We start from the raw sequence: 15,484 nt of genomic DNA, 5'->3' as shown, positions 1-15,484 counted from the left end.
GGCCCATCGTCTGCTCTGCCATTCAATCATGGCTGATCTATCTCTCCCTCCTAACCCCTGACACCCGGACTAATGAAGAATCTATCAATCTCTGCCTTAGAAATTGTCCCAAGTGTGTTGGATAGTGCTAGTGCAAGGGGCTAGCATTGGTCGGCATGGTCTCTATGGGCCGAAGGGCCTGTTTCCGTGCTATATCTCTAAAGTCTTACTAAGGTTTGCGCTAGTAGTGTACTTACTCTGGACGCACAGGCCTTGGGTGCAGTTGTCCGACTCCTGGCCCACGCCCTCGCAGGGCTGTCCTCCGTACCTCGGTTCGGGGGCCACACAGGCGCGGACCCTCTGGTGCTCACAGTCGGAGGAGCAAGCCGACCACCCGCTCCACGGCTCCCAGCCTCCGTCCACTTTGCAGGGAGAAACAGAGACATTATCCTTTAGGTTTTCTTTGCCAGCAACCTTCAGCTGGGCAGAGGCAGAGAATGCATATCTGTGGCACAGTGGTGCAGCGGTAGAGTTGCTGCCTTACAGCACCAGAGACCCGGGTTCGATCCTGACTACAGGTGCATGTCTGTATGGTGTTTGCAAGTTCTCCCCGTGACAGCCTGGGTTTTCTCCGGGTGCTCTGGTTTCCTCCCACACTTCAAAGTCAGACAGGCTTGTAGGTCAATTGGCTTCGGTAAAAATTGTAAATTGGCCCTAGTGTGTGTAGGATAGTGTTAGTGTTTGGGGTGATCGCTGGTTGGCTTGGACTCAGTGGGGCGAAGGGCTTGTTTCCGCGCTGTATTTCTGAAGTCTAAAGATGGTAGAGCTGCTTCCTTACAGTGCCAGAGACCCGGGTTCAATCCTGACCACGAGTGCTGTCTGTGTGGAGTCTGCACGTTTTCCCTGTGACAGCGTGCATTATCTCCAGATGCTCCGGTTTCCTCCCACATCCCAAGGACGTGCGGGTTTTTAAAGTCAATTGGCCTCTGCAAATTGCCCGTAATAAGAAGAAATCAGACAACAGAGATCTAGTGTGAAGGTACACAAAATTGCTGGGGAAACTCAGCGGGTGCAGCAGCATCTATGGAGCGAAGGAAATAGGCGACGTTTCGGGCCGAAACCCTTCTTCAGACATTAGTGTGAGATCTAGTGTGAATGGGTGATCAATGGTCGGCATGGACTCGGTGGGCCGAAGGGACTGCTTCCATATCTCTTAAACAAAATGACCTACTCCTGTTGGCGCACCTTTCACAGCATCTCAGATGAGCCCAAAGGTTGCAATGGCAAATTGAATATTAGGTTTGCCAGGTGAGGAGGGGGTTGTGGACCCCCAGCAGGACCAGAAACAAGACCTGTCAAAGGGCGGATGAGCTTCTAGCGAGCCAACGGCCATCCACACTTCAGTAGAAGTTGCGATCACTGTCATGCATAGCATTGTAAGGAACGATGATAAAGCACACACACACACCAAAATCCTAGACTTCCTGCGGCGGAAGTCGGCAGGAACTGGAGGACAGCGGTGTGTGGTGCGTTCGTCAACGTTCCCGTCGGAAACCAGCACCACTGCATCGCTGATGTTTTCAACGATGAAGATGATGATGGAAGTGGCCAGTTTTGCAGCAGACAGAGGCAGTGAAGTCCCTGTAATTATAGATTTCAATATCGAGTCTGGAAGGCTGCGATGTGCCAGATGGAAAGGCAGGTGCGCTGTGCTACAATTCCTCTCAACTGCATACTCATCACCATTAACCGATTACTACTGTAGTTGAAACATCACATGCATGGAAATGAGTCCGAAAAAAGGTCAATTCCAGAAATGATGAGAGACATAGATAAGGTAATGGATCGTATATGTTTCTCCTTCACAGAGAGTCTACAACCAGAGGTCATAGGTATAAGGTGAAGAGTATAAAGGGCCTGTCTCACTTGGACGTCATTTGCACGTCACGCAGATGGCGTGCGAAGATATTGTACATCCCAAAATCCTGCGCATCACTGCCTACGCCACCACGTTCCATGCGCACGTAATGCACGCCATGCGCGACTCACGTGCACGGCACAACGCGCGCGTCGTGACGCGCAAATTACGCGCAAATGACGCCCAAGTGGGACAGACCCTTAAGGGTTTGGAGATGGTATCAGGGAGATACATTTTCACCTGCAGGGCAGTTGAGGTTTGGTACACACTGCCTAAGTGGTGCAGGAGGTGAAATAGTCTCACAATAGTCCAGCAGTATGTAGGGGCGGCACAGTGGCGCAGCGGTAGAGTTGCTACCTCACTGCGCCAGAGAACCGGGTTCTAACCTCACTATGGGTGCAGTCTGTCTGGTCATTCAATGTCCTCCCTGTGACCACGTGGGTTTTCTCAGGGTGCTCCGGTTCCCACCCACATCCCAAATACATGCGGGTTTGTGGGTTAACCGGCTTCTGTGAATAATCCCCAGTGTGCAGGATGTGGGATAACATGGGACTAGTGTGCAGGTGATCAATGGTCAGCAGGGCTCGGTGGGCCGAAGGGCCTGTTTCCAAGTTGTACCTCTAAAACTAACTGAGACGAGCACTTGATTCACCAACTCCACTCTTCAAAAAGTCCACTAATGTGAGACATCGGTTCAAAGTACTCTTTACACCAAAGACCTGCTTGATGCCACGAGTACCTACGACTAGCATCACGGCCTGCTACGACCTACCTACGACCTCGTGACGACCATGCTGCGAGTATGAGTCAAGGGCAAACTCGGCGGAGGTCGTGAATTAGGTCGTGAAAGTGGGACAGGCCCTTAACTCAGCAGCATCTCTGGAGAACATGGACAGCAGACATTCCGAGTCGGGACCCTTCTTCAGACTCATCGGAGGAAGAGTGAGGAGAACTTCTTCGAAGGAGGCCTACCTCGAGGAGCAGTAAAAAAAAATCAAAAAAAGGGAAATGCAGGTGCTGGTTTACAAAAGGAAAGGATACAAAGTGCTGGAGTACCCCAGCAGGTCAGGCAGCAAACCTGGAGAACATTCATCGGTGATCTTTCGGGTCGGGACACTTCTTCAGAAGGTGCTGCCAATTCCCAGTGAAAAGGCAGCAATTATTAATTAACATTTCAAACAGAGATTGGAACACACATTTGAATTAAGTAGTTCCAATATCAGAAACATTAAAAGTAAGATAAATATTTTGAAATATTTATGTGAGGAATAGACGGTTTATATATTCAGGAACTAATTAGATTGCTAAGCTGTAATCATGGATGAGAATACTATTAAAAGGTCACAGGGTTTTCCCCTGTAAATAATTGAAGGATTTTGGGGTGATTTTCCTGTAGGTTTAGTATATAAAAAGCCCAAAGTTCATTAAATTTCAAGCAATTTTGGTCTGTTTGCATCGGAGATGCTTAACAGAGCAGCCTGTGGAGTCTGACAGGATAATGGGTGGCAAATCTGGAATTTTTGCCTTGGTTCAATGGTGTAGAAGGAGCTGCCAATTAAATCGAAGGTAGACACAAAATGCCGGAGTAACTCAGTGGGACAAGCAGCATCTCTGAAGCGAAGGAATGGGTGACGTTTCGGGTCGAGACCCTTCTTCAGTCTGAGGAAGGGTCTCGACCCGAAACATCACACATTCCGTCTCTCCAGTGATGCTGCTTGTCCCGATGACTTACTCCAGCATTCTGTGCCTATCTTTGGTTCAAAGGTGCTTTGTTTCTCGAGTCACCAGATTCGGTGCCATTTGCAAAGTCCCAAGGAGGGCCCGAACTAGGCGAGCCCCAGGCTGCTGCGGGGCCTCCAGCCGTCGCCTTGTACCTTATGGTCATCACTTCCGAAGAGTCCACCAGGGACTATACTAGAAGCTGACGAGAGTTGGTCTGGTCTAGCGGGGAGTCTGTGGGCCTGGATGGAGGTCTTGAAGGCTGCGTAGGTGGACACGCCATCAGAGGATTGAGCGAGGGCATTCCAGAGGGAAATTGTTTCAAGGAAAAAATGACTGTATGTAGGGAGTAGATGTGTGTTGTTGATCTACAAGTTGCTTGTTGTGCTTCTTCTGGATCTTGTTGTTTTCTCTTTGACGTGTAATAGCCCTGTCCCACGATGCGAGTTCATTCCAAGAGCTCTCCCGAGTTTAAAAAAAATCAAACCAGTGGTAAGCATGGAGAATGAACGTAGCGGGTACGTCGGAGCTCGGGGACGTCTCTTTGCGCTACCGGCAGGTACTCGGGAAGACTCACTAACGGCAGGTACTCGGGAAGATTCGCTAACGGCAGGTAAGCACGGGAAGACTCGTGAAGATTTTTCAACATGATGAAAAATGTCCACGAGAGCCCCGAGTACCGACGAGTGGCCATTACCGTAAATCTCCGAGTTCGAATCAGAGCAAACTCGGGAGAGCTCGTGGAATGAACTCGTACCGTGGGACAGGGATTTAAGTCAGCGTCGAGGTCAATGTCCTGGTTGATGACCTTGTGAAGAGCAGTCAGTCCGAGCATCTGGCGTCTGCTTTCAAGGGAGTCTCAGTTGAAGTTGGTGAGCATTTTGGTTACATTGTCGTCTGAAGTTGCCACACACAAACCGGGCTGCTCTTTGTTGAACATTTTGACGAACATCTTTATTTTTCTTGGTTAGAGGGTTCCAAGCAGCGGAGGCCAACTCCAAGTGCGGTTGGACTGTGGTTTGGTACAATTTTTTTGGACAGTTTTAGAACAATGGTGGAAGTTTCTCTGGACCTTCCTCTCCTTGACCGCCCTCCTTTGTGCCTCGGGGAGGCCTCCAGTAGCCGACCTTGAGGGCGTGGAAGGTAAGACCCCGGTTCACTTTCTTCCCGACCCTTGCTCCTCGAGAACATCATCGCGACTCCCTCTTCCATGGTTCTCCACCAAGTCCGCGCCAACCAGCGATCCCCGTACACTAGCACTATCCCACACACACCAGGGACAATTTACAATTTTACCACAGTCAATCAGCCGACAAACCTGTACGTCTTCAGAGTGTGGGAGGAAACCGGATCTCCCAGAGAAAACCCACGTTGTCACAAGAAGAACGTACTAACTCCGTACAGACAGCACCCATAGTCACAGGATCGAACCCGGATCTCTGGCACAGTAAGGCTACAAATCTACCGCTGCACCTCGGTGTCACCCGTTAGACAGACGTGGGCTACTTAACAGTGGACACTGATGTACACCGCCTTCCCACTCATCTTGTGAAGTTCTTGTTGAAGATGTACAAAATAATAGGGGCGCTGAATTTGTAAATTGCTTAAGCAAGGCTTCTACACTTACAGAGATAATTTTGACATTGTGCAATAACATAAAAGGAATTTTTTTCCATTACTTTTAATAGAAACAAAATTATAATATGAAAAGGATTTATTTAAATCATGTTCTTGAAGCAGTCTCATTTTCCCCTGTCATGTTTACATGAAAGCCCAGCTGCAAACTACTGGGAGAGGGGCCTTTATCTTATGAAGATGTCATAAGTCCTCCGACCTTTCACACCATGGGTAGACACAAAATAGTGGAGTAACTCAGCGGGACAGGCAGCATCTCCAGAGAGATGGAATGGGTGACGTTTCAGGTCGAGACCCTCCTTCATGCTGAGAGTCAGGGCGAGGGACACAGAGATAAGGAGGTGAAAGGTGTGAAAACAAGATCAAAGGGTATGAAGATCGAAGAAAATGTAGAATCGATCATTTTTAGCGAGGAGAAGGTGAGATCAAAACAAACAGAGATTAAATTTAATCAGGACAGTCAGACTGGTCGGCAAACTAGGAAAGGGGAGGGTTGGAGAGAGAGGGAAAGCAAGGGTTACTTGAAGTTAGGGAAGTCAATATTCATACCGCTGGGGTGTAAACAGCCCAAGTGAAATATGAGGTCCTGTTCCCCTGATTTGTGTTGTGCCTCACTCTGACAGTGGAGGATGCCCAGGGCAGAAAGGTCAGTGTGGGAACGGGAGGGGGTGTCAAACTGTTTAGCAACTGGGTGATCAGGTAGATTCAGGTGGACTGAGCGGAGATGCTGAAAATCTGAAATAAAAACAGAAAACGCTGGAAACACTCAGCTGGTCAGGCAGCATCTGTGGAAGGTAGACAAAAGTGCTGGAGAAACTCAGCGGGTGCGGCAGCATCTATGGAGCGAAGGAAATAGGCAACGTTTCGGGCAAAACCCTTCTTCAGACTAATGTAGGGTGCTGGGGGGGGGGGGGGGAGAAGAAAGGAGAAAGGAAGAGGAGGAGCCAGAGGGCTGAGGGGGAGCTGAGAAGGGGAGGAGACAGCAAGGGCTACCGGAAATTGGAGAAGTCAATGTTTATGCCACTAGGGTGCAGACTGCCCAAACGGATAATGAGGTGCTGCTCCTCCAATTTCCGGTGGTGCTCACTGTGTCCATGGAGGAGGCCCAGGACAGAGAGGTTGGATTCGGAATGGGAGGGCGAGTTGAAGTGCTGAGCCACCGGGAGAGCAGGTTGGTTAATGCGGACCGAGCGGAGGTGTTCGGCGAAACGATCGCCAAGCCTACGCTTGGTCTCACCGACGTAGATCAGCTGACATCTAGAGCAGCGGATGCAATAGATGAAGTTGGAGGAGATGCAGGTGAACCTCTGTCACACCTGGATCGACTGCTTGGGTCCTTGAATGGAGTCGAGGGGGGAGGTAAAGCGACAAGTGTATCATCTCTTGTGGTTGCAAGGGAAAGTGCCCGGGGAGGGGGTGGTGCGGGGGGGGAAGGGACGAATTGACCAGGGAGTTACGGAGGGAGCGGTCTTTGCGGAAAGCGTCTGTGGAAAAACAAATGCAATTAATGTTTCACGTCAAACGCTTTCATTAAATGCAAAAATAGACTCAAAAGTTTCCACGGATACTGTCTGCCATAAAAACAGAAGTTAATAGCAAGAACATTGCCGATGGAGTATTTAATAGTCTGATTTAATTAGATGCAAATTTCCCGTAGTAAATCATAATTCCAACTCGGCAATGAAATTTCTTGTGATTATCAAACCAGTTTTGTGGCAGCAGATGAACTAAATGTGTGCAATCAGAAGGCAGAAAGATGTATGAGAATAGTCTTTACCCTGTTAATTAACAGCCATGAAGGACTGTAAAATGAATATTTCAGCACTCAAAAGAAATCACAACCAGGAATATTTCACACATGCTGTCAGCTATGGTCCGTTGATGGCACTCTAGCTTTGAGTTAGGGACCTGTGAGTTTAAATCCCACTCGTGAGTGTTAGAATCCTAGACTGCAAAAAGATGTGACCACTGCCCAGTCTATCATCGGCTCTGACCTCCCTACCATCGAGGGGATCTATCGCAGTCGCTGCCTCAAAAAGGCTGGCAGCATCATCAAGGATCTACACACCATCCTGACCACTCACTCATCTCCCCGCTGCCTTCAGGTAGAAGGTACAGGAGCCTGAAATCTGCAACATCCAGGTTCAGGAATAGCTTCTTCCCCTCAGCCATTAGACTATTAAACTCAACTCAAACAAATCTGAACTTTAATAGCCTATTGCACTTTATCTGCTTATTTATGTATATATATATATATATGTGTTATATATGTGTGTGTGTATATATATATATATATATTCAATGGTATATGGACACACTGATCTGTTCTGTAGTCATGCCTACTATATTCTGTTGTGCTGAAGCAAAGCAAGAATTTCATTGTCCTATCTGGGACACATGACAATAAACTCTATTGAATCTTGAATCTTGAGTGTAGGAAGGAATTACAGACACGCACAAAATGTTGGAGTAACTCAGCGGGACAGGCGCCATCTCTGGAGAGAAGGAATGGGTGATGTTTCTGGTCGAGACCCTTCTTCAGACTTCTCACACAGGAACTGCAGATGCTGGTTTAAACCGAAGATAGACACAACATGCTGGAGTAACTCAATGGGACAGGCAGCATGTCTGGAGTAGAAGGAATTATCTAATCAGTCAGAAGAAGGGTCTCGACCGGAAACGTCACCCAGAATCCAAGAGTGGTATAGTGTATGGAACGAGCTGCTGGAGGAGGTCGTTGAGGCAGGTGCTACTGCAATGTTTTACGAAACATTTAAACAGGTACATTGATAGGACAGGTTCAGGGGGATATGGGCTAAACGCTGGCAGGTGGGACTATTGTAGATGGGACATGGTGGTTGGTGAGGGCAGGTTGGGCCGAAGGGCCTGTTTCCACACTGTAGGACTCTATGAACTGCACATGCCTGGAATCCTGAGCTAAACACAAAATGCTGGACAAACTCAGTGGGCCAGGCAGCATATGTTGAGGGATATGTGGACCGATGATGTTCGTAGCCAGGACTCTGTGAAGAAAATACTTGCAAGTCTACAGAGTAGGCACTGATGATGGAACTTGTGAATTGGTCTAGTAGAAGGATGGCACAAACATGTTGGGCTGAATGGCCTTTTTCCTGCAACTAGCCTGTCCAATCCCTTAAGAATTGAAGGTAGACAAAAATGCTGGAGAAACTCAGCGGGTGCAGCAGCATCTATGGAGCGAAGGAAATAGGCAACGTTTCGGCCCGAAACGTTGCCTATTTCCTTCGTTCCATAGATGCTGCTGCACCCGCTGAGTTTCTCCAGCGTTTTTGTCTACCTTCGATTTTCCAGCATCCTTCTTAAACCCTTACGAATTTTATATGTTTCTATAAGATTTTGGAGATACAGTGTGGAAACAGCCCCTTTGGCTCACCATGTCCACGCTGGCCAGCGATTCCTGTACACTAGCACAATCTTACTGTACTGAAACCAGTCAATGTGGAGTCTAGCTTTGTATACCATTTTGTTTTGAAGCTAGGCACAAAACGCTGGAGTAACTCAGCGGGACAGACAGCATCTCTGGAGAAAAGGAATGGGTGACGTTTCGGGCCGAGACCCTTCCCTCCAGAGATGCTGCCTGTCCCGCTGAGTTACTCCAGCATTTTGTGTGTATCTCCGGTGTAAACCAGCTCTGCAGTTCCTACCCACCATTTGGTTTTGTTCACCTTGCAGCCTTCCAGGACACCATATCAAGCTTGGTGGCTTCAGACCCCATCTAATCGAGCAACAGTATGTGGCCATCAGTCTGTTGGTGTTTGTTGTACAGTCTGCACTGTACACTGCAAGGGCCAGGAAGCGAGCGGGCAAGATCATCTCTGACCCCTCTCACCCTGGCCACAAACTCTTTGAATCACTTCCCTCTGGAAGGCGACTCCGGATTGTCAAAGCTGCCACAGCCAGACATAAAAACTGTTTTTATCCACGAGTAGTTGCTCTACTCAACAGCCAAAAATCTGTAGCCTCCCTTTGATCTGGTATTTTGTTGGTTCACATGCTTGATCAATGGTGTTTTATCATTAATGTTTTATTATTATTAATGTTCAGTGTTTTCTGAGTCATTCGTAACTGTCACTGTATGTCATGTTGGTACTTGTGGGCGGAGCACCAAGGCAAATTCCTTGTATGTGAATACTTGGCCAATAAACTTACTTACTTACTTACTTTCCATCGTCTCCGCAACCATTTAGTTTAGTTTACTTTAGAGAAACATCGCGGAAACAGGCCCTTCGGCCCACCGAGTCCGCACCGACCAGCAAACCCCGCACACTAACACTATCCTGCACGCACTCGGGACAATTTACATTTATACCAAGCCAATTAACCTACAAACGTGTACGTCTTTGGAGTGTGGGAGGAAACTGAAGATCTCGGAGAAAACCCGCGCAGGTCACGTGGAGAACATACAAACGCCGTACAGACAGCGCCCGTAGTCAGGATCGAACCCAGGTCTCCGGCGCTGCAAAGCGCTGTAAGGCAGCAACACTACCGCTGTGCCACCGTGGCCGGCCACTTCTTCTTTCCTTATGTCCCATTATCATCCCCACTTGGCCTTGAAATGTCAGCTTCCTGACAAAGAACGGTGGCTCTTGGCTCGTGACTTGCCCTGCCCTCAATTTGATGAAAGAGCCGGAAACAGAAACTATCCTTCTCTCTTCGCGGAGAATGGTGAGTGTTTCCTGCATTTTATCATTTAAATTCCACTATTCCCACTCGTCTGCGGTGCTGAGGCAGCACAAACTCATTGATTGCGAAGGTGGTGGATGGAACTCGGCTGAAATTTGTTTCGACTCTATAAGCTTCAACTATTTCAATCTTCCCTGACTGTTGTTCCACTAAAAATAACTAGCTAATCCATTACCTTGCCACAGATGACATTGCTCTATTCCTCTGCCTTGCATTGGTTTCAACGATATGACTATCAAACATAAGATATCCCTGTGTGATGACATTACCTATCACTTAGATTGGCCTACTGGGCTGATACAGACTTCAATATGTCAGAGGGCTTTCAAGGCTGCTAGATTGCCGTGTAGAAATTCTACCGCTCGCTAAGCGATCTCCACTCTTACGCACCTCTGCCTTGTCCGCTTTAGAAGCTGAAGGGCCTGTCCCACTTGGCCGTCATTTACGCGACAGGCCGGTGGCGCGCGAAGATTTCGTGCAGAACGAAATCCTGGAGCGCTGCGCGATACCGTGTGCAACTCCACATTCCTCCACGCCACTCCATGCGCCCGTCGCGCGCTGCCCACATGGTACCAGGTCGCGTAAATGGCGCGCAAATGATGGCCAAGATGGACGGCCAAGCCCTTGAGGCTCTAACCTGGGCACAGAGAGGAGCAGCCAATCTTCTGGACTGAGATCCCTTCGCAAAAGCTTCCCCCGCTGAGCGGCGCTGGGCTGGTGCAGGTGCGTGTTCGCTTTTTCCACCCACGGCCACAGTGGACGCTGCACGTTGACCACTCTGTCCACGTTGACCAGGCACCGTTGACTGAAAGATAAATACCAGTTACACAGGTTAGGTGCGTTGGGAACTGGGCTGGTGAAGCAGATTACTAGGGGTGGGTCTATTCTGCCAAAACATTAACTCAATTTCTCTCCCCACAATCACCGACTGACTTACTGAGCATTCCCACTATTTTACTTCAGACTTCCACTCATTTTTATTTATTGTAGAAGGCTCGTCGGTCGGTGAAACCGGGAGGACATGAAGCGTGGCATACGATACAAGTACAAATTGTGAAGCCAGATGAAGGAAGATAGGTGGTAGGTATATGGAATGAGCTGCTAGGGGGTTAGTTGAACCAGGTACTCCAGCAGCATTTAAAATACTCTTGGACAAGTACATGGATAGGAAAGGCACGTACTAACTTTGGGTGCTAAAACATGACGACACTTTTGTACAGCCCAGGGGAGGTCTGCTGTATGATTTTACGGGGTTGAACCCAAAACAAAACATTTCACTGTTCCTAGGTACATGTGGTAATAATGTATAGTTGAAACACTGTTAGCAGCATTTAAAAGACTTGGATATGTGCATGAATAGAAAAGGCAGACACTATAACTGCATTTAAAAGACAATTGGACAGGTACATGGATAGGAATGGCAGGGACTATACGAGATTTAAAGTATCTGGGACAGGTACTGAGGACTGAGGTGATGAAAAACTTTTTCACCCAGAGAGTTGTGAATCTGTGGAATTCTCTGCCACAACATGCAGTAGAGGCCAGTTCACTGGATGTTTTCAAGAGAGAGTTAACTTTAGCTCTTCGGGCCAAAGGAATCAAGGGATATGGGGAGAAAGCAGCACTGATTTTGGATGATCAGCCATGATTATATTGAATCGTGGTGCTGGCTCGAAGTGCCGATTGGCCTACTCCTGCACCTATTTTCTACGTTTCTGTGTTTCTGTGCCCATGGATGAGAAAGGTTTAGAAGGATATGGGCCAAACATGGGCACAGTGGCGCAACGGTAGAGTTGCTGCCTTACAGCGCTTGCAGCGCCGGTGACCCCGGTTCGATCCCGACTACGGGTGCTGTCTGTACGGAGTTTGGACGGTCTCCCAGTGACCGCGTGGGTTTTCCCCGAGATCTTCGGTTTCCTCCCACACTCCAAAGACGTGCAGGTTTGTTGGCTAATTGGCTTGGTGTAAATGTAAAATTGTCCCTAGTGTGTGTCGGATAGTGTTAATGCGCAGGGATCGTTGGTCGGTGCGGGCTCGGTGGGCCAATGGGCCTATTTTCGCGCTGTATCTCTAAACTAAACTAAACTAAATGGGATTAGCTTAGACGGGGTCGGCATGGACGAGTTGGGCCGAAGGGCCTGTGTTGAGTCTATGGCTCTATAAAGTGACTGCTTACCAAAGACAGTCAGTGTGGCGGCTGTAGTTCGTCTCCGGGCCACCACGTTTTCGGCAACGCAGGTGTAATTGCCTGCATCGGTGAGCTGCACTTGCTCGATGATCAGACTGTGCTCCACCGTGCTGTATACATTCGGGTCGCTCCGTAGATCAATCGGCACCTCGTTCTTCAACCACTCGACCTACAAGGAGAAGCAGAGGAAATGTGCAGGAAGGGAACTGCAGATGCCAGTTTACACCGGAGATCGACACAAAAAGCTGGAGTAACTCAAACAGGACAGAGCAGCGTCTCTGGAGAGAAGGAACAGGTGACCTTTTGGATCGAGACCCTCCTGCAGGAAATGCTGGGCTCAGACTTTTATTATTATAATAATAATTATTATAAAATGGTTATTTCAGTTTCAGTTTAGTTTATTGTCACGTGTACCGAGGTACAGTGTAAAGCTTTTTCTTCCGTGCTATCCAGTTAGCGGAAAGACGATACTTGATTACAATCGAGCCATTTACAGTGTACAGATACACGATAAGGGAATAACGTTTAGTGCAAGGTTAAACCAGCAAAGTCATAACAAGGATCATCTGAGGGTCATCAATGAGGTAGATAGTAGTTCAGCACCGATCCCTGGTTGTGGTCGGATGGTTCAGTTGCCTGATAACAGCTGGGAAGAAACTGTCCCTGAACCTGGAGGTGTGCGTTTTCACGCTTCTATACCTTTTATTACTAAACTGAAACTGAGATAATCATTTCATAATTATAATAATAATAATAGTAAAATAGTAAGGGCTGTAAAGGGCCTGTCCCACTTGGCCGTCATTTGCGCGTCACGCAGATGGCGGGCGAAGGTTTTGTACGTCACAAAATCCTGCGACGCCGCGCGCAGCGGCGCGTCACTGCCAATGTCAACGCGCCCCATGCGTGCGTAGTGCGCGCATCACGTGCGTGTCACGTCGCGCATCGTGACGCGTAAACGATGTCGAGTAATTTACGCGCAAATGACGGCCAGGTGGGACAGGCCCTTAAGGCAGCAGCTCTACCGCTGCGCCACCGTGCCACCAGTGATGGATACCAGATTCTCCCTCTGGGCCAGCGATCAGGAGGCTCCACCCTGTTGCCATTCTCACTCGGCAATATTCAGTCAGAGTTTCGAGCGACACTAATATCTCCCATGGGTTTAACTCTGCACCTGGCTGCTTACCGAAGTACATGGCAAGAAACTAATATTTTGTGCCCTTAAGTCAGTGATAAATCCCAGCTGTAACACAAATTATGTTATTTCATTTTTCACCGTGTCGATGATGAAAACTGCGATCCCCCCCGGGGGAATTTCGCCAACTCCATAAATTACAACAAGGTTAATATTATTCAGCTGCTTAGAATATCCGTCAGAGGTTCCTGTGTAATTTGGAAACCAAGCCGACTACTCTGGCGGCAACGTGCAGCCAGACATCAGAGCAAACTGCAGCGCTGTTCAACACGGGCCACAAACTGAAGCTCGTCGCAATTAAAATAAAAAATAATAATTGCCTCAACTGTATCCATGGTGACTGTCACTGTCGGTTTACGTTTGGCCACAAGGGCGGGTTGGGCCGATCTTGGGCATTGTGGACGGGACTGCGCTCTTTAATTAGAATTAAATTAGAATAAAGCTGTCGTGCGCGACCTCTGATTACCACGGCAGAAACCTGGGTGAAAATAGTCCCCGTAACGATCGCTAAGTGCCTCTGGTTTGGGAAGCTGCTTATATTTCCCGTTCGTCTGTCTGTTCAAAGGCGAAAACAGGAGAGAGAGAAAAAACAAATAACAGCAGATAGAATCTCTCAACGCACAAACTCCTGAATGCACGCCGTATGGATGCACTTGTCTGTGTTCTTGTGGAGATGAAGAGATTGTATTTGTTTCTCAGTATCTCTAAAAAACTTGCCAACAGCAGTGTGGCGGATTGAGTGCCATCTCCGATGCCGCACTATAAGAAGGACTTGTTAGCACCGGAGAGTGTGCAGAGGGTTTAGTGGAGAAGGCTAGGGGACACACGCACACAAAAAGTGTTGAACACTGTCCAGTCCATCACGAGTACTGACCTCCCCACTACCGAAGGGATCTACAGGAGCCGCAGCCTCATAAAGGCAGTCAGCATCATCAGAGACCACCCTGCCCATGCACTCATTTCACTCCTGCCATCGGGGAAGAAGGTGTAGGTTCAGGAGCAGCTTGTGTAGGAAGGAATTGCAGATGCTGGTTTACACTGAAGATAGACACAAGATGCTGGAGTAACTTGGCGAGTCAGCCAGCATCTCCGGAGAAAAGGAATAGGTGACATTTCGGGTCGAGACCCTTCTTCAGACCTGAAGGTCTGGTCCAAAGAGGGTCTTGACCAGAAACGTCACCCATTCCTTCTCTCCAGAGATGCTGCCTGACCCACTGAGCTACTCCAGCTTTTTGTGTCTATCTAATGGAGCATCTTCCTCCCCACAGCCATCGGGCTACTAAACACGACAACCTCCAAATAAGCTCCAAACTGTATAGACTCGGGGACATTATTTTTGTCTTTGCACTTTTATCGTCTATTTATTTGTCAGTTTTTAAAATATATATATATACTAGACAAAAAATGTTGGAGAAACTCAGCGGGTGAGGCAGCATCTATGGAGAGAAGGAATGGCCGATGTTTTGGGTCTCGACCCAAAGTCTCGACCCAAAACATCGCCTATTCTTTCTCTCCATAGATGCTGCCTCACCCGCTGAGTTTCCCCAGCATTTTTTTGTCGATTTTCGATTTTCCCAGCATCTGCAGTTCTTTCTTAAACATCTTACATATATATACTGAACTTTTTTGTTGTTATGTGTTTTACGGAGTAATTTGTTTACATATTCTGTTGTGCTGCTGCAAGTAAGAATTTCATTGTTCCGTTTTAGGACATATTCTTGACCCGATAGAGGTGTACAAAACTATGAGAGGTTTTGAATGGATGGCTGCCACAGCCAGACATAAAAACAGTTTTTATCCATGAGTAGTTGCTCTACTCAACAGCCAAAAATCTGTAGCCTCCGTTTGATCTGGTATTTTGTTGGTTCACATGCTTGATCAATGGTGTTTTATCATTAATCTTTTATTATTATTAATGTTTAGTGTTTTCTGAGTCATTCGTAACGGTCACTGTATGTCATGTTGTTACTTGTGGGCGGAGCACCAAAGCAAATTCCTTGTATGTGAATACTTGGCCAATAAACTTACTTACTTACTTAGTAGGAAGCGTTTCCCCTTGAGGAGTACAAAAGCCAGAAAGCAAATGTTTAGGAGTAGGGATAAGATGGGATTTGAGAAGGACATTTTTTCA

General features: G+C 47.8%; 1 protein-coding gene across 3 annotated transcripts in view; it reads right to left on the bottom strand.

Annotated features, from left to right (window-relative positions):
• The window catches only part of unc5d (unc-5 netrin receptor D), a 362,879-nt gene that overhangs the window by 64,151 nt on the left and 283,244 nt on the right, over positions 1–15,484 (bottom strand). For all 3 annotated transcript variants that reach the window (XM_033014104.1, XM_033014105.1, XM_033014106.1), the window contains exons 5-7: positions 12,150–12,330; positions 10,611–10,778; positions 237–401 (exon numbers count right to left, since the gene is read on the bottom strand). In XM_033014104.1, the coding sequence (XP_032869995.1) occupies positions 237–401; positions 10,611–10,778; positions 12,150–12,330 (514 nt within the window). The remainder of the gene's footprint in view (positions 1–236; positions 402–10,610; positions 10,779–12,149; positions 12,331–15,484) is intronic.

This window comes from Amblyraja radiata, chromosome 39 (genome assembly GCF_010909765.2).
Source record: "Amblyraja radiata isolate CabotCenter1 chromosome 39, sAmbRad1.1.pri, whole genome shotgun sequence".
NCBI classification, from domain to species: Eukaryota; Metazoa; Chordata; class Chondrichthyes; order Rajiformes; family Rajidae; genus Amblyraja; species Amblyraja radiata.
Note: the sequence above shows the minus strand (reverse complement) of the source record. Positions and strands in the feature narration are given on the sequence as shown.